General features: G+C 37.4%; 1 protein-coding gene across 13 annotated transcripts; it reads right to left on the minus strand.

The window, feature by feature from the left end:
- Positions 1-1,054: 1,054 nt before the first annotated feature.
- On the minus strand, positions 1,055-22,478 carry enpp2 (ectonucleotide pyrophosphatase/phosphodiesterase 2). Of its 13 annotated transcripts, none has more exons than XM_077527578.1 (25): positions 22,332-22,478; positions 21,582-21,690; positions 17,688-17,843; positions 16,131-16,256; positions 15,524-15,584; positions 15,284-15,381; positions 15,054-15,133; positions 14,799-14,918; positions 14,573-14,628; positions 14,398-14,463; positions 13,346-13,418; positions 13,127-13,235; positions 12,898-13,023; positions 10,493-10,524; positions 10,209-10,336; positions 9,665-9,737; positions 9,501-9,588; positions 9,261-9,430; positions 6,698-6,833; positions 6,345-6,484; positions 5,994-6,129; positions 5,146-5,223; positions 3,123-3,255; positions 2,181-2,334; positions 1,055-1,842 (listed from the first exon to the last, which is right to left on the minus strand). In XM_077527578.1, the coding sequence occupies exons 1-25, from the start codon at positions 22,443-22,445 to the stop codon at positions 1,672-1,674; spliced, it is 2,733 nt and encodes a 910-aa protein (XP_077383704.1). In that variant the 5' UTR covers positions 22,446-22,478; the 3' UTR covers positions 1,055-1,671. The 13 variants fall into 13 exon arrangements, with proteins under 13 accessions (XP_077383704.1, XP_077383703.1, XP_077383705.1 ...); XM_077527577.1 differs by having other exon boundaries at positions 9,665-9,740; XM_077527579.1 differs by having other exon boundaries at positions 9,665-9,740; positions 21,582-21,655; positions 22,332-22,467.
- Between the last annotated feature and the right edge of the window lie 463 nt (positions 22,479-22,941).

Here is a 22,941-nt window from a genome sequence, read left to right on the forward strand (position 1 = left end):
TGAAACCAACACCAAAATCATGTTAAATGTGAAACAGCAGCAGTTGACAACAGAAACACTTTTAGAACTAACCGGAGTGGGACTCATTTTCAGTCCTGGATTTTCATGGCTCAGACCAGCCCACTTTATTTCACAATATTTTAATAAGGGTGTATCATCTTATTAGTGTTCGTTTCATAGCCAAACATCTTTCGAATAACTGAATCTGCTGCAAGATCAGATCTGGTCTTGGTGATGTTCTCAGTAGGGAATTCTTATCAGTGCTGTTTTGACATCCAGTTGGAATTCTGATGGTACTTATTTCTTTAGCCTTGGCAAGCAGTAGGTAGATGAGGACTTCTTCATTATTCTCTCATGTCAATCACTCTTGTAACGGCTCCCCATAGCTGTAATATCTTTGTATTGCAGATGATGTATCTATCTCCAACTGTGACAGCAACTTCCTGTGGTGGATATTTGACCATTGAGCACATATTTCTTGCTCGATGTGGATGCGGGGTTCCGACGAATTCATGCCACCTACATCTCTGCATGTATCCCCTACGGCCGTAGTGGTGGCACTCCATCAATACCTTGTTTTTCGCTCTGCTCTATGAATGTCTTGCTTTTGTTTCAGTTGCAAATTCCTCACCAGACTGTCCTGGTTTCTCAACATCTGACACAGACCTTGTTGAGCCGGACGGATATTATTTCGTTCTATCATAAAAGGTGTCGGCTTATAGCATGAAGGGTCTTGCCGATCCTCTTATTTGATTGATTTGACTTGATTTGAACCCCAGTCCTTTGTCCAAGTTGGTGGTCATACCCAGAATTTCAAGATTTTACTCGTGGGGTGCAAAACGATTCAAGGATGGGTCAATATCAACATGGGATGGTTCGATTCGGTTCAACTCAGTGGGATGATTTGATTCGATGTGGTGCGGCTCAGTTTAAGAGGGTACGATGCAATTACCTTTTTGTTGTCATTTAACAAATTTGCAAATACTTTTCAATAAACGTACTACTGTAAATGTGCCATTACCTTCTCAGATATATCTCTCAAACAAAAAACAACTCGATACGTATCAATATATTTCAAAGTGGAACTTTACAATGCTAAAGCTTACCTTCAATAAAATGTTCAGACACGTACAAAGAAGAGATATATAATACTTGATCATGCAAAGCCTCACAAAAATACTCGGGTTGAGAAGGACCGTGTGTACTCACCGCGATCGACAGAAGTAATCCTGTTTCACTCGGTGCTCAGTCTGTGCATTTTTTCCAAGGCTTCGCGATATCAAGCATTTGCTGAAAGTGCTGAAGCACACGCCAAAAGGTGGGCACATCCATCAATCATCAATTCCAGTCAACGACGATGCCCACCTCGGATAATAATACTTATATTCTTACAATAAAATATAAAATAGGTATTCTGATGTTCACAGGTTTCTTTCAATTTGATCAAGTACAATCAAAATTTACATACATAAAAAATAAAAGACACCGTAGAAGTTTTTTTTCCTTCCCTACTATATGACTTTTACAATTAAAGACAAACTTAGTTGCTTAGTGGTGTTGAAGAGATGTCAATCAAAGCTAGTGTGCAGTTCCATGACATATCTCGTAATAGCTACAACCAAGTCAGCGTGATCGAAATGTTGATGTCCAGCAAAAATATCAACGTAAAACTTAGATTTCACTCTCATAAGTGTGCATGTAAGTTTTCAGTGAGAGGATTTCAGCATAACTCCGTGTGGTTCTACGGTACAAGTCCAGACCTGTCAGGATTTCAACATCTCTGACCCGGGCTGTGTGGATCTTCATCAGGTCCTCCACCCAGTTCGACTCCTCATCTGAGCTCTGCAAGGGGTCATTGACAAGTATTAGTGGTGGGTTGCCCTCTTTTTTTCTGTCATTTAACCTCTACAACTCATTCCTAAGAAACTTATTTTTAGCCTGGTACACACATAAACATAAGCAACAAAAATTGTGCATCAAACAAGATTGGGAAAGAATTCCCAAAGAATGAGAAGTGTGGTTCCAGACATGCTCCTTTGCAAAAGTGATATCCTGGGATAACCTTTGTTGTGAATTGGTTCATTATAAATCCATTGACTTGACATTTCCATACTTACTACACCATATTTGACTTAGTAGTTGAAGTAAGCCCAAGTATAAAGACTGTCGGTATTCCTTACATTGCAAGTCTCATCGTTGGTTGCTCTGTGAGGCAAGATGAAGGCAGCAGAGCTGAGGGGGCCAGCACACGAATCTGCAGCTTGTCTGAAGTCTAAGCAGCTGGTTAAAACTACAAAAAAGTGAGTTGGGATGGGTATTGTACCACGTGCATACCTGTAGTTCAGAAGAAATTGTGAGATTAGTCATGTGGAATGAAACTAAACAATATGACTAATACTGTATTCAAAGCACTTTTCTCAAATCATCCATAACAGATTCAGGAACAAAACGATTACGTAAGTGCATGGCCTATTCTATTGCACATATTGCTCTTCCTAAAAATAATATTCAATGTGTGCTATTTGAATGTATTTTTAGGACAAGTGGCACTGTTTGGTCAAACTAGGAGCGCATCTCAGAACTTTGACCCATACAGTATATGTCCATTTTTTCCCCCACTTGATTGAAGCAAAGGAGGGTCTGGGGCACTCTCTTAAGTAAAGTCACTCATCCCAAGGCGAGGCAAAAATCGGCCAAGTGATTTCCATATCTCGAATAACTCATAAGTTGAGGTGGCACTGTAAAATCCAAATCGTCTTAAGTCTCATATATTCTACATTGTAACAGTTCTTACTAGCATGTTAGCATTTCTTCAGTTCTGATTATAGCAGTTCTAAAGCTCATCATTCACATACAATTTAGTTTGAAATAGTAACCAACCAGAGGGAACAATTTGCTCATAAATCTGTGGACTGATCAATCATATAATCAGTGTTTCATAGTTAACATTGTCGGTGATTAATAACATAACATTGATGATTGGTTGACTCTTGGTTTCATTATTTCATTAATTAAAGGGAACAGGTACAAAACATTCATATTCTAAAAGGGACCTAACCATTCAGTCTGAGAAAATGGATAGATGGATAAATGCAAATATATAAAATAAATATATATCTTACTCTTTAATCTTGTCAGTAGAGTCCTTCACACCATCAAAGTCATTATCAAATATCGGTCCAGTGAGGACATTCAACCCATTTCTTTCAATTGAATATTTCTTCAAGAGGACTTTCTGAAAATAAGACCATATTTCTGAGGAGGAAAAAAAAAAAAGTGTGGAAAGCAGGTAAATATGAATGGTGTAAGAATGAAGGAACCTATCATAACAAGTACAGTCACATACACAAAGTATTTGAAGAGTGAAAGCTATTTTTTGATGTAGTCTGAAAACACGTTTTGCTTGATGAAAAGACAATAAAATATATTAGTGGCTCAATTTATTTTCCAGGTATTTAAATCTGAACCTGATGAACATCTTAGAAGATAGCAGTGCAGGCTACACAAGTAATAGTAATAATAATAATACAAGTTAAATAAGTATTTGACCCATTACAAGTCAGATAGAATTCTGGATTCCACAGACTGGCTGGTGTCAATACGGTACTAAAGTACCGTATTTTCCGCACTATAAGGCGCACCTAAAAGCCTTCAATTTTTTCAAAAGCTGACCATGCGCCTTATAATCCAGTGCGCCTTCTATATGGCTCAATATTGAGCCGCAACAGGTCTCGCTGTCAATACGCTATGGGTGACCCTGCACGATTGGCAGAAGATCCCGCCATCTTGGATCGCTAGCTAATACTAATACTTTACCTCAGAGAAAATAATAAAACAGCTGTTTATTCATTTTGGGAGTGAATGGAGTTGTCAGAAAGCTGGTTTGTAATCTATTAATAAAGTTTGACTGACCTATCTGACTGTTTTGTTGACATTCCCTTTAGCGCAGCACCATCTAATGGATGCATAACGTAACCCCAGCCTCTACTGTAGCGCCTTATATATGGAAAAAGTTTGAAAATATGTCATTCATTGAAGGTGCGCCTTATAAAGAGGTGCGCCTTATAGTGCGGAAAATACGGTACTGTGTATGATCCACCAATTATCAGGACTCCTTATCTCAACAATCATGCTTTGTGTAATTCTATATACCCTCATGGGCAAGACTTAAGACATTTCAAAATATGTCAAGGACAAAATTCTTGACCTGCACAAGGCTGGAATGGGTTACAAACCCATCAGTGAAAAGCTTACTGAGAATGTGACAACTGCTGCTGCCATTATTTGACAGTCCAACACACACAATGGCTATCAATTGGTCTTGGTCTGGAGCTCTATAAAAGACCTTGCCGCTTAGAGTGAGGATGATCATGAGCGAGTGATTCCATAAAACGCATAAAGGTCATCGAGTGGCCAAGTCAATCGGCACACCTCAGAACAATAGAAATAAAAAAAAAAAAACCTGCAGGGTCCTGAAGCGGCGAGTTTTCAAGCACTAGAACAATTTGAAGAGCTTCTGAGCTAAAATCTTGACTGAGCATGCTTGCCAACATTTTTGATTGGCTGTTACATCTGTGATGTTGCAACACTGTGCAATAGTGATTCAAATTTTGAGGAAAAATGCACATAGCACAGGGCATTCCAAATGGTTGGCTGGTGTCCGTGTCATGATTCTAATTGATTTCACACCTTTTCACAGCTTCCAATTGCGCAATTGCCTTTTTCTCTTTTCTTTTCATGTTGGTTACACACTTCACTAGTATGATTGCATTCTTCACAGGTAAAACCCAAATGCGAAAATGAGTGCAGTGCGGTATTTGATGTTGGAAGGTAATAAGATACAACTGGGCAACAAAATACATCAGGCACATTTTTCATTATGATTGCGCACATGAAAATATGGACAGGTTCACACACACACAAAAAAAAAAGATCTTCTTGCACGTTACTTTCAGATGTAAACACCAGAAAAGTTGAAATGTTATGTCATATTCATCAATTGACATTTAAAAAAATAAATAAAAATAAAACTGTTTTTCAGACTATAGCAAAAACGCACACACAAAAATTAAAAATTAAATAAATAAAGGCTTCACTGGTCCAATAATTTGAGAGTGGTGTGCAAAAGTTGAATGAGATTCTTACTTTTGAATGCAGGATACATCGGAACAGTGTTAGTTATGAAAACAGCTTCATATTTTTTGTCGATGCCTGTGGATAATTCTGTCAAAATAGAAAATATATTTGAACAAATAACATCATCATTCTAAATCCAATATTCTGTCTATAAAAGACAATGGTCATTTGATTAATTAATTGATTTTACAGTATGTTTTTTATTGGTGTGTTTTGCAGTGTTGTTAACTGCAAACTGCTAAATTGGATCATCAGAAGAGGGGAAGACATACCACAACATTTATCACGTTTGCAGTGTATTTGTCAAATGTTCCCAAAATTTGAATTCTGATAGTGAAAATTTAACTGTGCATTTGCTCATATTTGAGCAGTTTGGTTGGCAACAAATGTAGCAATCACATTAACTCATTCACTGCCTTTGAAGTATACTTGTCAATTGTATTTTTTAGAGCGGTGCTAAATGGGGGCGAATCTGAGCATGCTCCACTGTAAATATCAAACTTGGAAACAACTTTACTGATGCCCAACCACCGGTAGATGACATCATTGCCCCATTTTATAGGAAATAAACACAGTTTCAGAGTCCATGGGAGAAATGGCTGTATTTTGGCAAACCTACATTTTTCTGCTGTCAATTATAAAAGAACGGGACGGGACAAAAAGTAGGGAGTCTATTCTGTTATTTGGTAGATTCGGTTTATATATAATTATTGAATGTAATATCACGTGAGTATTGGAAATGTAAAAATTTTCTATAATGACTGGCAGTGAATGAGTTAATAGTGACAAGAATTAAAATTGATTACACTATTTTGTATTTCAGTCACTTAATTAAGTAGAATACCATTTTCACTCACGTGGTGGGTATAGGAAGGCATAAGTGATCTGTTTTTCTGCCTTGTAGTTCGTACAGGACTGAGTGAAGGTTGATGGGACTCTGGCATCTGGCCGAACACAATTTATCAGGACTTCAGGCAAAGCAGACACTTCCACCTGAATGAGCACAAAGACGACCATGTTTTATATATTGTGTGTTTTATTATCACTGGAGATAACTAGCCTTGCTGCATGCAGCTTTATTCACCTTCACGTAAGGGTGTATTGTATAATATGCATAGTATTTTAAACAATAGGAGATAAATAACAAGCCTAAATTACACTGACTGTATAGATGCGGGGGGAAAAAAAAAAAAAAGACAACACGGTACCTGTCGGCTAACGCTGTATGATGTCCAGAGAGGCATTGCAAGATCCTCATTGTAGCCACAGACATAGTCTGTGTGGTGCAGGATGGAATATTTTGTGTAGTACTGTACTGCAGGTCGACCATAAGGCATATTCCTACTGTCTATAAGAGTATAGGATTGCAGCAATAGAAAGGTCACAATGGTGCACATTAGAACACTTGTACTGCAGATGGAACAAAAGGCAACTTCGTACTGTCTTAAAAAAAGAATAAATACAGGAATGTATACTACCAGAAGATGTTGGAGACAGTTTCATGCTATTATATGAGAACGTGTGTAATTGTGTGCAATTTTCAGCATCAGCTCGCACTGACCATCAATAGCTTGCCTCAGTCGCTGGTTTAGCTCCTCCATTTGGTTATGTAAGAAGCAGAGCCAGAGTGACTCCAGATTATAACCTCGTGCAAGGGTCACTTTCAAACCTCTGTGGTCACGTCTTTTTACTCGAAACTGCAAAAAGGATGGCGAGAGGGGGGGGGGGGGGTGGGGGGGGAGTCTCTTGCTAGTGAAGAACATATGAATTGTAAACACTACATGTATTTTCTTTTGCATATACTTGTGTACAGCACCTTGGCCAAATTACATTATCTTGATTAAAAATAATAATAATAATAAAAGATCTGGCATTGTCTGTGTCTCTTCCTCTCTCAACTCAGGTTGGCTTTGGCTTCCTTTAGTTAACTACTATACAATGGCGGATCACAGCCACAGGAATGCACAGACATGAAAAGGACCTGGATGGACAATATAAAGAATGCATACCTGATGGAGGAGTCACCAATGAGCTAGTATAATATATCAAGACACCACAAGGGCAACAAATAACACGGTCCAATATTAGGTTTGGATGTTTTTTGTTTTTGTTTTGTTTTTTTACTTGTAATTGAACATGTTGGAAACAGAACTTCACATTAACACCTATTTATTTATTTATCTTTAATTGTTATGCAGCCCCACTGCAGAAGCTCCCCAGCTAGAATAACGCTGGCAGTGAGGATAAAGAGCCAGCAAAAATAAGCAGCAGCCATGAGCCCCTAAGTCCGGAGTAGGTAAGTGGGATTCAGTGAACGTAAATACAGTCGAAGGTTTTAAACAGAAAGAACGTGACCTGCTTCTTGAAAAACAATACAGAATTTAAAGGAAATATTTTAGACTACATCGAAAAGCAAATATAACTGTTTTTGAAATGTGGCTGAATTTCATGTCGTATTCAATTTTGTAAAACCTTGGCAATAGTAATTACCCTGAATATAATTTTTATATATTTTTTCGTGTTATTAAAAAAAAAAAAGCCATTTGGATTTGAGCTGTTGCATCTGAGTGAGAGACATATACGGTGCTTAACAACTTTATTACATCACCCTAATGCTAGACTACTAACTAGCTTGTCTCCTTTGACATGTCAGTTGGTCGCATTAAATTGTAAGTGCTGCACATTTTTGACTCTTTATGTTCTCATATAAAAATAAATAAGCATTGTTTGAGATTGTGTAATTGTTTTTATTCATGATCAATTAAATATGATGAATATAACTGTTGGAGGGAATGTTAAGCTCTTTTAGATTGATATACTAATAAGGGTCAAATTAAGCATCTTCATTAAAGTGTTGTGAACCAAAGTGGGCTGATCTGAGTCATAAAACTCCAGGGCTGAAAATGAGTCCCACTCTGGCCCTGAACCAGATGGTCTGGAACCAAAGCCAAAGAAGTTGAGTGGTGAAAATGCAGCAAACTGCACTGTGGCACAAGGTTGAAATGCTGAGGGAATAATCCTATCCAAGGAAATTAAGAACTTGACGTTTACGTTAATTAAAAAAAATGGCTGAATAATTTGATTAAGATTAGGCGAGTGTGATTGACTTTTACAATATCTAACCATATGAAAATAGGTAACACCATCTAAACAGGAACACGTCACCACATTTTAGAGGAGAAAGGGCAAATCCAATTGACTTCTTAATGTATCCACCAAATTGCAAGGTAATACGTGGAGACCATGTGACCACACAGCATAGTTTGGTGGCAATCGACCTGTCAATGAGAGTCTCCTGAATGCAGGAGAGAAGGAGGAACGCTCCAAAAGGAGTTTTAAATGGTTCAAATTGAACAAAAACACATTCTGAGCTGAAAATGCCATTTAAAAAGTGCGCTGAGCAGGACAGACTCGACCATTAAAAAATACACAACATAGATGATATGATAATGTGAGATTAACCTTCACTTCTACTTGTGCAGCAACTCATTAACCCCCTCTCCCATTCAAAGGCGGACCTTTCTGGTATTGTTAGCATGTAGTTTTTCACCTATACTAGAAATACCTTCACTATGCTTTATATGGATAAAAATGTTCTCATGTCCCACCACAATTCTAAGCTTAATCAAAAAGCAAGTTTTCTTTAGTCAGATTACATATTGTGTGGATATAGCCACAAAAAAAAATAAAAATCATATCAAAAGGTCATATCAAAGAAAAGTAGTCATAGTAAATACATTTTCCCTGAAATAAGGCTTGCAATGTTGTATGTGGCTGCAGAAATTCATCATTCAAATTAAAGGTCAATTATTTTAATAAAGATTTTAAACCTTTAAAATGAGACAGACGACCACACCAGAGTCACAGTAAGACACTTGCTATAAGTGACTGAAGAGGGATGAACTTATTTTTGTTACTGAAATGTTAAAAATTAATCAAATAAATGCAAATAATTATCAATAGAATCAAATGCTGAATATTTCATGCCATACTTTAAGTAAATATATTCATAAGTGTTAAGTGCAGAACTTATAAATTGCTTACTGAATGCACTTGTCAGCTGTTAACTGTGAAGAAAAAAAAAAATCTGGGCTACGATATGCAACAATGTCATGATGTCAGACCTTGTAATTGCAGTTGCAGCCAAGGTCGTCGGGACCTGTATGAACTTGAGCCGAGGTCGTTGGCTTTGAAATTTCTTCTGCCATTGCGGGTTTGTAGAAAGGGTTTCTCAGTAGGTGGTTCAGGCTGCCATGTGTACCATTGTTGGGTGCCGGGGTTAGACCGAGAAGATCTGAGAGCACAATAAATACATAAATAAATAAAATAAAGTCACTATACAGACATACTCGAAACAGCCTTACCACACATAACATTATAAAGTTCAATGTTTTCAAAGGCTGGAACTTTAGTCTTGAATTTAAAGGAAGGCCCATATCCCAAGAAAATGGTCTGAAATGAGAGTTGAAACGTGCTTATTAGTCTGTACTATTACTGTAAATCATTAATAAGTAAAATTTAGTTGTACCTGCATACTGTTGATTTTATTGTCATATCCATGGTCACCAAAGAAACCGCAATGCCTCTTCACTTCAGGTGCTCTTCTGAAATATAAAAAAAAAAAATTAGATTGTGTAGAATTTGCTCTTAGATGATGATGACAGCAACTCAGCTTAGATCCAGTCACATGCTGGAAGACATCTGGCTAAAATCTGGCTATGAATGAAATCATGTCCATCAATGTTGCAGTCCAAGGGACATGCAGTCAGGGGAGGCAGAGACTCACCAGCATAAAGAAGGGTGAAAATAAAAATATATACTGGTATGACATGAGAGATGGGCGACTACTGATACCAACTAGCGTTATTTTTAAGATATTTGCCAGTGTTTACATTTAGAAATGATCACTTCTGCAACATTCGTCAAAGATATGAATGTGACTTGTGAAGCTCATTGAAGGAAGACAATGAAATAAATTCCACCAAAAATAAGATCATACTATCAAAAAATAAATAAATTAAAAACTACATTGTCAACTTGAGAATTTAAAGAGTGTGTAATATAAATATCACCTGGCGATGTGCCATTTCCTGTCCACCAGTAGATGTACATCTTCAATCCGTCGATTATTGGCGTAGTGGAGTCTCTTTGGCAGATGTTGCTTTAAATATGGTCGAAAATGCTGGTCTGGTTTCCTACACTAGAGAAAGTGTTAGGGGGCCATTGACAAAACTCATCAACTTGTCAATCTAAACATTTATAAGTTATTAAACAAATCTTTTGAAAAAAAGTCACAATTCTTAAAATGTATACATCATTTCTCATCTTTGGCATTAAAACAAAGTGACATACTTACAGTTAGATTGGCAACAATTGCCCTGGGGTTATCTAAAAAAGAATATAAGACCAGTCAAGTTCAATACAGCAGCCTTGATAAAGGAGCAAGGACATTCGTCTTTACTGGCTCATGAAAAGGAGTTGGGCTAACCGTCTTGTCAATACGAAGAAGGACGGAACATTCAGAGGGCAATATAATGCGAACTGCCATAAGGCGTGTCATATTGCTTAGCTATGTCTTTACCATTGCACTCTCTCAACTCAGGTTATTGCCTTGCTATGTTAGAATCCAAACTGCTTGCATATTAGCATTGTATCAATAATCATTGAATCATAGAATGTGACCACCAGAAGAAAACTATCGATATGCGTAAGCAATTTATCAAGGCCCTGCTTACTGTAGGTTTCTATTTGCTATATGTTAGTGTACCAACTGTGACCATGTAACCGTTTGACTTGACCTAGTCTCTTTCAAAATAGTACTTGACCACAAAGGGGTGCAATGTAAAATAATAACTTTTGTCTATTCAGATTTATATCTAGCTGTTTGTTAGTATAAGTTAACTATTATCCTGTTAGCAGCTGAGCTGTTTTCTTCAAACATAGTGCTTGAGTAAAGGGCAAATCATGTACTAAATCTGCCTTTGGGTTTTCTGTACTCAAGATGCGATCTTCCTGTATTTTGGAAGGAAGAAGAAGAAGAAGAAGAAGAAGAAGAAGAAGAAGAAGAATTGGAAGAATTTATTTTTAGCATACCAACCCTTAGCATATTAGCATTTTAGTAATAGTCAATAAAAATAATATATGGGAATGGTAATTCAAATCTATACTTGGAAGGCACACATCGTCAGCTTTCAGTGGCAGTACCACTCATTTCCACTTGGTGCTCTCAGTGCTCACTCACTCAAAAACTGCAGCCCCTGCTGCTGCAGAACCCTCTCTCAAATCAAATCAATTCATGCAATTGTATCAGTGTCATTTTTGGTTGTTTCCATATTAATAAATGAGTGTGTCTGTGTCAATCACTGAATAGTGCTTCTCTGATGTGGTTATCGATAAAAATGGGGATAAAAAAAAAAAGTGAATTAAAACTTTAATTAGCATCATTCATAAATGTCTTAAATTTACAAGTTGTGCAGTTGGTCTTAACTCTTAAAATAAGAAAAAAAACAAGGTTTTGTTCTCCTTTTGGGATCTCATATAAAACAGTTATGGCAAAATTCTTACCAGTAATTTTTACATATTATTTGATTGTGACCCACTCCGGCAAAATGGCCCTCTTGTCGGAAAGTAGCAAGTGGCATAATTGAGGAAAATAGAGCAGGAGGTCGAATATGTCGATTTTGAGATTTCTCAAAAAAATAGCCTCCTTGAGGTCTCTATTTTCATTTCCCAGCAGCACAATGGTAAATAATAATACTACTACTACTACTACTACTAATAATAATAATAATAATAATAATAATAATAATAATAATAATAATAGAAGTGTATAAAAATAAGCAAGTATTAGACACTATGCATCGTAACTAGGGGGAGTGTTTTTAGCCTAGCTGCTAGCTAGCGCCATGTTCTGGCCAAAAACCCGGATTTCTTCATCTCAAACGTCATTCACAAATGGTTAAAGAAATATTGAGAATAAGCGGTTCTGATCATGGATGGACATTGCAACCAAAAAAAAAAAAGTTGAAATACACATTCAGCACGAAAGTGAACAGAACTGTTATCCTACCTTGGATCAGAAGTATATTGTTGTCAGTCGGGATGCCGGCGAATTATTTTTTTTTGCCAGATCAGATCACATTTGCTCTAATATTTTATTGAGATAAAGTTAGATTAGATTTTTTAACTGTTTACTATAATGAGATTATTTTTCAACTACAAAAAGTGCCTAATCAAGGTTGGAGGCCTTCAAATTTCTTCTGTCCAGGTGGCCATGTTGTCAATATGTGTCCAATGAGATGTAAATAAAAGTGCAGAGTGAGCAAATCCTGAATCCTGGATGCCTCCTACTTTGTTGTTTGTTTGCTTTCGTCACTTCCGTTTCTTGTCTCATGCACTGATTTGCTTACTAATGAACTAACCTTCAACTGTTATCAATCAAACATGCTGAACTGAACGAGACCTGCACATGACGGCTCAATTGTGACGACGACACGAGACGCACCTGCCCGATGGCCGACATTGGTTGCTTGTGTTGAGACCTTAACACCTGAATTTCTCTTCTGGGGATCATCAGGTTATTTTCTTATTTTGACTACCGATAATCATTTTAACATCCATTACTTTCTTTTATCTTTTCGTAGAAAAAGGAAATTGACGGGAGCATTCTTGCCAAAGTGTTGCAAAAAAAAAAAAAAAATGTGTGCAGTTTCCAGCTTTATCAAACAAAAAGAAAAGTCGGAATCTTTCTTTGTCACTTACATTTTGGGTTGTTGGGGACTCTAGAGCGTATTCTGCCCAACGATCCAGGAATAAGAATGATATCATCGACATTTGTCAGGTAATTACTGAGGAACTCTGTTTGATCACAATGAGCTTCTTCCATGCCTGAGAACAGAAAAGATACAAAACATCTTCAGATGAATTTCTACATGAATTTAATTTGGGCACTATATCGCGGATGACGGTGTGTGGTGTAGCGTGTTAATACCGTGATCTCCAACTATGATGACGTTGACACATCGGTGCAATTTCATCTGCTTAAGTCCATTCATGAGTTGACCTACGATCCTATCAATCAACCTAAGAGGATTATTCAACTGGAACACACAAAAGGAGCCATGATATCAGGCTATTTTATTTTGTTTGAAAATTTGTGTTGCCAAAAAAAATAAATAAATAAATAAAAAATGGAAAAAAAAAAACTCACTTCAACGCTCATGGGTCCCATTTTATGTCCAAATATGTCTGGCTGCTCAAAGTGCATAGCATAAACGTAGGGTCTAAAAAAACAAAAAACAAAACAAAACGATGAAACATTTGGAATATTATGTCAATACTTAAAAGGAAAGGGGAAAGTGCCTTTAAATGAGAAGTTGACTTTAGTCAATCATTAACATTCACTGCCTTTGACAAGTATACTTGTCAATTGTATTTTTTAGAGCGGTGCTAAATGGGGGCGAATCTGATTATGCTCCACTGTAAATATCAAACTTGGAAACAACTTTACTGATGCCCAACCACTGGTAGATGACATCATTGCCCCATTTTATACGAAATAAACACAGTTTCAGAGTCCATGGGAGAAATGGTTGTATTTTGGCAAACCTACATTTTTCTACTGTCAATTATAAAAGAACGGGATGGGGCAAAAAGTAGGGAGTCTATTCTGTTATTTGGTAGATTCGGTTTATATATAATTATTGAATGTAATATCACGTAAGTATTGAAAATTTTAACATTTTCTAAAATGACTGGCAGTGAATGAGTTAAAATGAAACATGGCCTTCTGATCAGTTAAACGTGAATGATAGTTTAAAAATACTTTCACCTTAACTGCACTTTTCTACCTTCAAGGCACTCGTGTTTCTACACCTTACTACATTCATTCTGGCACAGGATTAATTCATTAAATAGGAACTCTTAATTTGCGATTGGCTGGCGACCAGTTTAGGGTGTACCCCGCCTACTGCCCATAGCCAGCTGGGATAGGCTCCAGCGTCCCTCGCGACCCTTGTGAGGAGCAAGCGGTTCAGAAAATGAATGAATCAATGAATGAATGAATGGATGGATGGATGGATCTCTTAATATTGATGACAGCACCAGAAGAAAATGAGGGGGCTCCACGTCTAAGTACTAATAATTTTACATACCGATAAGAATTTACTGCCCAGTAAGATGAGGCACATCTTAGGTGACAGTTGTGTGATGTTTTTGTATGTATTATGTACGTGTGTGAGTGTGTTCATCAAAATTATTCACCTCTCTACTTCGGGGAGGTGGAGCCACTGCAGCATGGTCAATATCCGCCGTTCCAGTGGGATAGTACTAGAAAGGGAATATCCAATTAGGAATATAAGCACTCTCACTTTTGTCTCATATTGTCATCTTTAAAAAAAAAAAAAAAAAAAAAAGAAGAAGAAGAAGCCCAACTTACACGGGCCAGAAGAAGGAGGATGCCTTGACTCCTTGTTTGAGAGCTGTGATCCAGATCTAAGAGACAAACGGGATAATTTTGGGATCTATCAGTAGTGCTGGTGAATGTAGACAGATCCTATTAAAGGAAGTAAGATAAGCAGAAAAATGAGCAGATGTAACCAGAGTCCAACACAAATTGTGGTTTATGATAGATTACAACTACAATATGTCAGGACAATACTAACTGGTTGTCCTCCCCACCAGCGGTGATTAAGTTTCTCTCGGCCTCGCAGGGTGAATGTGGCATCAAAGACGGGGTCATACATGGAGTTACCAATGATACCATGAGACTCTGGATACAGACCCTAAAAGTCAGAAAGATTGTTTAGGGCAAAAATGTGTGATTTAGTTCATTACTGCATGTCCCGGGATTGGGGGTCACTGAGCGCATTGACAACAAGAGAATGTATCAAACCTGACTTCAAATAAATGGTGCATACCGTCGCCAGCGAGTAGAGGTTGGGGAAGGTTTTGGAAGGGTAGACAGGTCGCATAAATGGTGCATGGGTTCCACATTTTCCTGGGAAAGGAAGCACAAAATAGATAAATAAATCAATAAATTATCATCAAGATATTACCGTAATTACGATTGAGAGGAAAAAAAATATAATTTTGGACCAAAGTGATCCTAAAAATGAAAACTAATCCCATAAACCCACCCATGCCTTACTCAGCTTCTCAATGTTAGGTATGACAGTCTTCCCTCTCTTCATGTAAGAAGCTCGGAAACCATCCACTGAAAGAATTATGAGTGGTGAGCGCACAAATCTATGAGCACAGTAAAAACGTTCATTAGATGTCATATGGCTCAAAAGTTCAAGTCAAGCTATTCTGTTGTTCCTAATCAACACATTTACAGTAAGTAGGAATAGTTGGAATTTTCTTTGGTTAGGAGCTTGTGAAAACGTACCCTGCAGGGCAGTCAGCGGTCTTCATATCTTCACACTCATCCTGGAGCCATGAACTGTCTCCTGAAAAACAATAGCAAAGGACAAACCGAAATAATGATATCTTATGTGTTCTCATATTGACTGACACACTCCAATTCACAACTAAGTGGCACTAAGTCCAATTTTAATACAATTGGTGAATCAATTCTAAAAGGCCAATGTGCGTCAGTGTCCAATCGCACCATTCGGTGTTGTTTGAGCCAAAGTGGACTTCATGGGAGACGACAAAGGAGACGATCACTGTTGAAAGCAAACCATAAAAAGCTAGACTGTGTATCATCTATGGATGCCAGCAAAACAGACAAATAAAAGTGTAAAAGGGATTCTCTGACAATCGGATTTGAAAAGCTTTTCTAAAAGATCAAAAAATGTTGAATACTAAAGCACCTTTGGATACGATTAAATCAGTCAACACGTTTCTTATGTTGGGTTCACATTTACATTGTGTGCAGTTATGTAACGACAATATTGCAATCGTGCATTCAAGGCGACAATTCTTCTCTTACTTTTCATGTCAAGAAACACATAAATGTCCCCTTATTTTTATTTTTTATTTTTTTTTTATACCTTTGCAGCGTGTCCTGTAGTTGGTGCAGCAGTCTCCCCGGGCTAGACAGTCATTTGAGCAGTGGCACGAATGGTTTTCATTCCGAATCTCCCCACAGCGATCTTTACTGCACTCGTAGCCACCATCTGCTTGTGGGGAAAAGAAACTGCTCAGCAAAAGACTAATACCAAAGTACTGCCTGGATACATACAACTCTAGTGCTAAATAGGAGATAAGACTAAGCTTTACTCAATCACTTTTTAAGACTGAAGATCTGTGATTTACATTTGATACGATCTATTCTGTCAGTCAATTAGAATAATCAGGACAGCCGTTCTCCTGTGTGACACATGCTGATCGACGTATATATTACGGGATTTTATCAAGATGTAGTTCAGTCATCTGTTTAGCACAATATTTGCAATTGTTTTTACACTTTCATCCAAGATCGATCGAAACAAGCTAAAAGTAGTTTAAAATAAGATGTCCCATCATAGAAAGCTCAGGTAGGAAGCCTTGTTCAAGTCCGGAAATGACAACAACGTCACTGCGCATTTATGTCAAAACGGAGCATGAGCAGACTGGACGCAGACTGGTTTTCTGATTGAACCGATGACATGATGGCAATCCGAATGAAATTCCAGTCATATTCGGCCTGTTTATTCCTATAGTACAGCCAATTACAAAATGTGCATAAAATGCAAAAAATCAGCCAATCCGATTTAGCCGATCAGATTGGTGTATAGTCTGGATAGTACACAGCACCTCTCCCCAAAACAGACACCAGCAACCATCTGCACAGTAAAGAATAAAGAGTACAAATGGTCCTAAATAATCTAGAGGAGATACAGAGAGACTAGAAGAGTAACACAAAGGTACTGAAGTGGGTGTCCTCGGAAATGTGGTTGAATTACGGATCACATCGCCAACATCTAATATGAATTCGGATTTTAGATTGTCAGACATCAAGCTGCATGCCAAGAATGAGCCTAACATTGACTCCCCTGATTCACATCACATGGATATACAGTACAGCTATGACACGAGACTGTGACTCAGAAATGATGTCCAAAGAGTATATGCATATCTAGACTTTGGGTTTGTAGCCGCGACTACTCGGGAACACTTACTAGCCTCCGTCAAGCACTGATGCCGTGTCAGCAAGCATATCTGTGGAAGGACCGCTTAGGAGCTTCTAAAACAAGTGCATGTCTCATTTCGACATTGCCAGATCGTAAACCTGCGTTTGGACGTTTGACGTGAAGTTTTTCTCTTCCAAATTCAGCTGTTTAAAATGTCACAAAGTTATTCACCATTATTCACAAATAAAAGTGTTCTGAATATACAACAGGAATCAAAACAACTGAAAGGATGAAATTACAGGAATGTATACAATGCACAGAGTTAGTGTTAGTGCCTAAAGTATGTGTAAGAGAGCAAGAAGAATCTATCAATGAAAATGAAATCAATTTAGAATTGTGTCAACTAGCACACTAATGAAAAGGGTCGAATGTCATGTCAAAATTCAGTCTACTACTTTTGCATTTGGTCAGGAAATGATAAGAATCATCCATTACCTGTCCTGAGGCAGAGGCGGTCAAAGTCAGAGCAACAGCTATTGTAGGTCTTACATAGATTGTCACAGCGACAGTTTGGTGGTTCCATCGCAACCAGCTCAAAACACCTGTTTCTGCAGGAACTAGATGTTGGCACATATTGAGATGTAGAATGCACTGGGGAAAACAACAACAACAAAACAAAAAAGGTAAAGCTTTAGAAAAGTGCCTGTTTGGAATTTGACTGCTGGGCCAAGCAATATGTCAAACTCAACAATGACTGACTAATTTCATTCAAATACAACATTTCTTGCATCATGGTATTGAAAGGTAAATTAACTTTAAAACCAGTCAATATGGGATGTAGGACTTGGTGATAAAGAAAAGCTGGTTTCTGAGGTGAATACACTCATACATACTGTCTATTCTTACAATCACTCTGAAATACATTCTCCACCCGTTGTTGTCACTGGATCAACTTTGGACCCGCATTTTATTGCCATTAAGAGCACAGTAACAAATTGAAGACATAAGTCATATTTATTATTAAAACTGGACAGAAGACACCAAAACAACAACAACTGCATTGCCAATAAATGTCAATTGAAATATAAATAACCACAGGTAAAGTATATCAAAGTCCTCTGATGCCCAGAAAAACTGCTCTGATATGAAAAGGTCCTCCATCCTACATGACCAAGTGGTCGACCCACAAGAAACAGTCCATACAGTAGCGTCATTAGGCCTGTTTTAAGGCTTAAGCACCCCCCCAATTAATTAATTTGGTGTTTAAATAAATACATAAAAATGTAAATAAATAAATAAATAAAATTGAATAAGATCGAACATGTGATCCCCGATGTTGAACGCACAAGCTAGTTCCGGGTGTTAGCCGTTTTCACCATCAAATAGATTGTCAGTCGTGAAAATACTTTCAAGGTCACAAGTCGCAAGAATCCACAGAAGCTACATTTCCCCAGGCGATTCTTACCCTTATGCGTTGCTTCCATTTGACTCCACGATACTGTACGTACGTACTGCACACAACTGGATACAATGGCAGAGGAGGGGGCACGGTTGTGTACATCTCAATCACCATGGCCTTACATTCACAAATTCAAGTTACTTATCAAGTCTTCACAGTACATTTCCGTGTTTACTACGGAACCCCAAGGAATACTGCACATATTACAAGACACACATTCAGGCATGTGCCAAAGTTAAACACAACACTTGCAGGTCAAGATAGTGAGCACAACTCAGTCAGTGAACGTCAACAGCTAACAGAAAAGAACTAAATAGCAACATGTTTTGGCAGCAATAGAATAAAACTGTGCGTGTGTTAAGAGAAAAATTGAAGTAGGAAAAAATGAGAAGGCAGAGTAAGAAAAAAAAGTATTATTTTGGGTCATGTTATTATTTGTGTATGTTATTTTCTCTACACAATACAGAATGTGAAAACCAATATGTCAAAATTAGCTATCGTCTGTAAAGGATGTCCTAAATAACAAATCATTGTACACATGTTACTGTCACTGTCACACATTCACTCACTCACAAAATGTGTGAATGAGTGAGTGAAAAAAAAAAAAAAAAAAAAAAAAAATCCGTGCGCGCTTTCAAATTGCCGCGGGAGTGACGTCACGCAGTTGACTATGATGGGGTTTACAAAAAATTTGAAATGTCAAATAATTCATGCTTATAGTGCCAGTGATAAAATCTTAAATGTAAAACTTTTAGCGATTTAACTCTTTGACTGCCAGGCGTTATAAAAACAAAACAAAAAAAATCCACAGTGCCAGCCGCTTTTGAGCATTTTAACTCATCTTTCAAGGCAAAAAGAATATTGTTTGCCTTTATTACATATACAATGTGGCTACTCAATGAAAGATCGCATTCCATTCATTGGAATTTTACTAATCATCATGAAACGTCTTTGGCAGTCAAAGAGTTTTAATGTGAGTATAGTATTTATTTGTTTGTTTATTTACACTCTGTTCTAATAATTTTTTTCGTTTATTTACACTCTATTCTAATCCCATTGTACTCATTCCTATTCCTTTTCGAGCATGTTTATGATAGATGTATTGTTTTCTTATTTTGCATTCATTTATTTTTTTTGGCTTTTGATTTTGTTTACTGTTTTTATGTTTTATCTTCAAAATAAAGATTTCAATCAGTCAAACATCAATCAATCAATCATTCCTTGGAGAAACTTATATAAAAACTGGAAAATTATCATGTGAAACATGATAGCGTATACATAAAAATGCACTAAAAAAATATACACAGTAAATGTGCATCAAGTTTTTATTTATTTATTTCACAAATTTCATTTTTCTGGATATTGAAATGTAATTGTGTTGGGGCATTGAATGTTTTCTTGCTTACGTATATTTTTATTAAGAAGGGCGTAAACACAAGCTGAAGCTTCACCCTACGCCGCTTTGTTGCAGTTTTTTTTTTTTTTTTTTGCAGTTTTTTTGTTGTTGTTGTTGTTGTTTTTTTAATCACTAATTGATTGAAAATTCATTGCAGAAAAACGTACCTACCTACAAAACCAAATGAACTGTTGTGGTCAACTGAAATAATTAATTTGATATCAGATAACTTAAAAACAGGCAGCACGGTGGTTGACTGGTTAGCACGTCCACCTCCCAGTTCTGAGGACATACGATCGAGTCCAGGCTTCACCCTTCCATGGTGGAGTTTGCATGTTCTCTGTGTGGGTTTTCTCCGGGTGCTCTGGTCTCCTCCCACACTCCAAAGACATTCATGGCAGGTTAAATTGTGCACTCTAAATTGTCCCTGGGCGTGATCGTGGTTGTGGATGGTTGTTTGTCTCTGTGTGCCCTGCGATTGGCTGGCAACTAGTTCAGGTTGTACCCTGCCTACCTGAAGCCAGATGGAATAGGCTCCAGCATGACCCCATGACCCTTGTGAGGAATAACCGGTTAAGAAAATGGATGGATGGATAACTTAAAAACACTCTTATTCACTGACAGCCATTCCAGTTAGCATGCATCTTTGACATAGGCTGCATAGCTCTCAATGGCAGTACAATGCTAAATTTAGTACAAAATGATGACCCCATTTGCAACTTTACTAATTTACATACATGTTGAGTTACAGTATGTTAATAATAAAATTAGTGATGTTGGTGCACAGCGCAAAGACAGTATTGCAGGGTTAGCAATAGGCATGATTATCCAAATATTTTACAATTAACTTTTCATTTTTTCAGATTATTGAGTTAAAAATTGTTTATCTATGTTGTGTAAAAAAAAAAAAAAAAAAAAGGCTCAACCCAACTAAGGGAGCTTTGATGAAGTTTAGTTACTTCCATGTAGCTTACCCAACAATTTCTGTCCATACTGTAGGCCTCCATACCTGTTACACAGGTGAGCTAGCTGGCATCAGTTACATAGCCTACACTCAACACGCACGCACAAACAAAGTTTGTATTTGAGTTATATACATATATTTGTTAAGTCAGTCCAAAAACATTGAAAAACAACTTATTAGTCTTTGTTAGCTGTGCTACAGCAAAGTAGTTCGCTCACTTCCTATGAATCATCTGGGGGCTCAGCCCCTTTGTCCATCCAACCTAGTGATGCCCCTGGAAAATCCGTGGATGACATTTGTACATAGTTGGTATTGCTAATTGAAACCAATTTGAATGTAGTCAACATCAAATCAGGAATGAAATTGGTAGAAGGCTGTCATGATCAGTCATGATTTTATTTACTGTGACAAAATCGACAAACTTCTACCTTCTCTCCGAATAAATGTTGGTGTGGTTGCAAGTTTGTGTTCTACTGAATGTTTTTCAATTGCTGAGAGATGACCTAATTTTTACTTATGTATGCTGACTTACAGTACAATGAAAGTGCTGTTCTAACAGAACATACTCACGGTCTGCTCTTCCCGTGCCCGTGGCGTCTGCCCCCGAGCGTTTAAGTCGGTCGTACACAAGACCCCAACACACACTGGTGACGCACAGAAGCCACAAAATCCACACAAACTGAAAAATAGCGACATAGCAATTCAATTGTTCACATTTTATATTTTTTCTTCTTCAAAATGTCAGGTTAAACTGCGAACATGAAACAACTAAATGTGTACTCTTGAATAACAAACAACTGACTCGCAGAGTCCATAAAAACATTTAAAGTAACGATCAAAGTGTCATATTCGTTCAGCTATTCCGTATCCACCCGTTTTATCATGAAAACGCATTTGACAGGCGAATCTCGCACATTCGTGGGAGTTCCCCCCTCCTCTTTCCAACAACAAAAATTAATGAAAAGTGAATGTCTATTTGAATCATTTCATGCAAATACAAATCGTTTCGACCACAAGATATTAGTCACTTTTACGAACACATGCCTACTTTTGAACATGTGGACTCTTACCGTCAGCCGAAACATTGTTTCGCCTTCGGACTCAAATAGCCCCGTTAAGACAGTTTGCCAACTAATGTATATCTGAAGATGAGATTCAGATGCTTCCGAGGATAATCATAGTTCATTATAGTCCGGTTTGATTTTTGGATGGAAGCAGTTTTTTTTTTTTTTTTTTAAACATACAGCGACGGCAACTCTTGGTTTCAAAGGAAATAGATTCATAAAGAGGCGGAGCTTTTATACAGCTTCATCTCCTTACCTTTCTCCCTCTTGACTGGGATTCCTGATGTCCCGTGTGTCTTTTTCCCGCATCCAATTTAATGCTGGCTTGACGTTTGTTGAGCCACCACAGACGACATTGCAATGATGACATACACCCCTTGTATGCTGGTCCACTAGCAAGGTGGAGACCAGGATAGACAGACATTCACTTGTTCATAGAGGTCACAACCTTCTTGAATGTGAGCCCTACACTTAGGGACTAATTAATGTGAAGGGCTACCAATAACAAAGTTGTAAACAAAAATTTCCTTGAATTTTCTGTTAATAATTTGATATTTATGACACTGATTAGCCTATGTTCATGATTTCTCATAACATGTAGGAATAAGATAATATATAACACTTTATATCTATAAATCTCCTCCTGGAGCATGCAACGTGCAAGGCCAATGGTGCATATCTACCTGACAGGCAGAATTCATTTATTTTATTTTTTTTATTTTTTTTTTATTTTATAAATAAGCAGCATCATTAGACTACTTGCAGGGCTAGTCTCATGCATGTATTGGCAAGTGAATGAAAAAATAATAATCTTCCACCCACACTCGTCACTACTGAACAAAGTGCAGACAGTCATCATTCTGCTG

This window comes from Festucalex cinctus, chromosome 7, assembly GCF_051991245.1.
Source record: "Festucalex cinctus isolate MCC-2025b chromosome 7, RoL_Fcin_1.0, whole genome shotgun sequence".
NCBI lineage: Eukaryota > Metazoa > Chordata > Actinopteri > Syngnathiformes > Syngnathidae > Festucalex > Festucalex cinctus.

Excerpts from the sequence above, each read along its gene's own strand:
- enpp2 (XM_077527577.1), bottom strand. The coding sequence starts at position 22,445 with ATGTCATCATTGCAATGTCGTCTGTGGTGGCTCAACAAACGTCAAGCC. Across the intron at positions 17,844-21,581 it reads GGGCACGGGAAGAGCAGACC|TGCATTCTACATCTCAATAT; the intron begins GTGAGTATGTTC and ends TGTTTTCCCCAG. Across the intron at positions 6,485-6,697 it reads ACTGAGGCAAGCTATTGATG|ACAGTAGGAATATGCCTTAT; the intron begins GTCAGTGCGAGC and ends ATACTCTTATAG.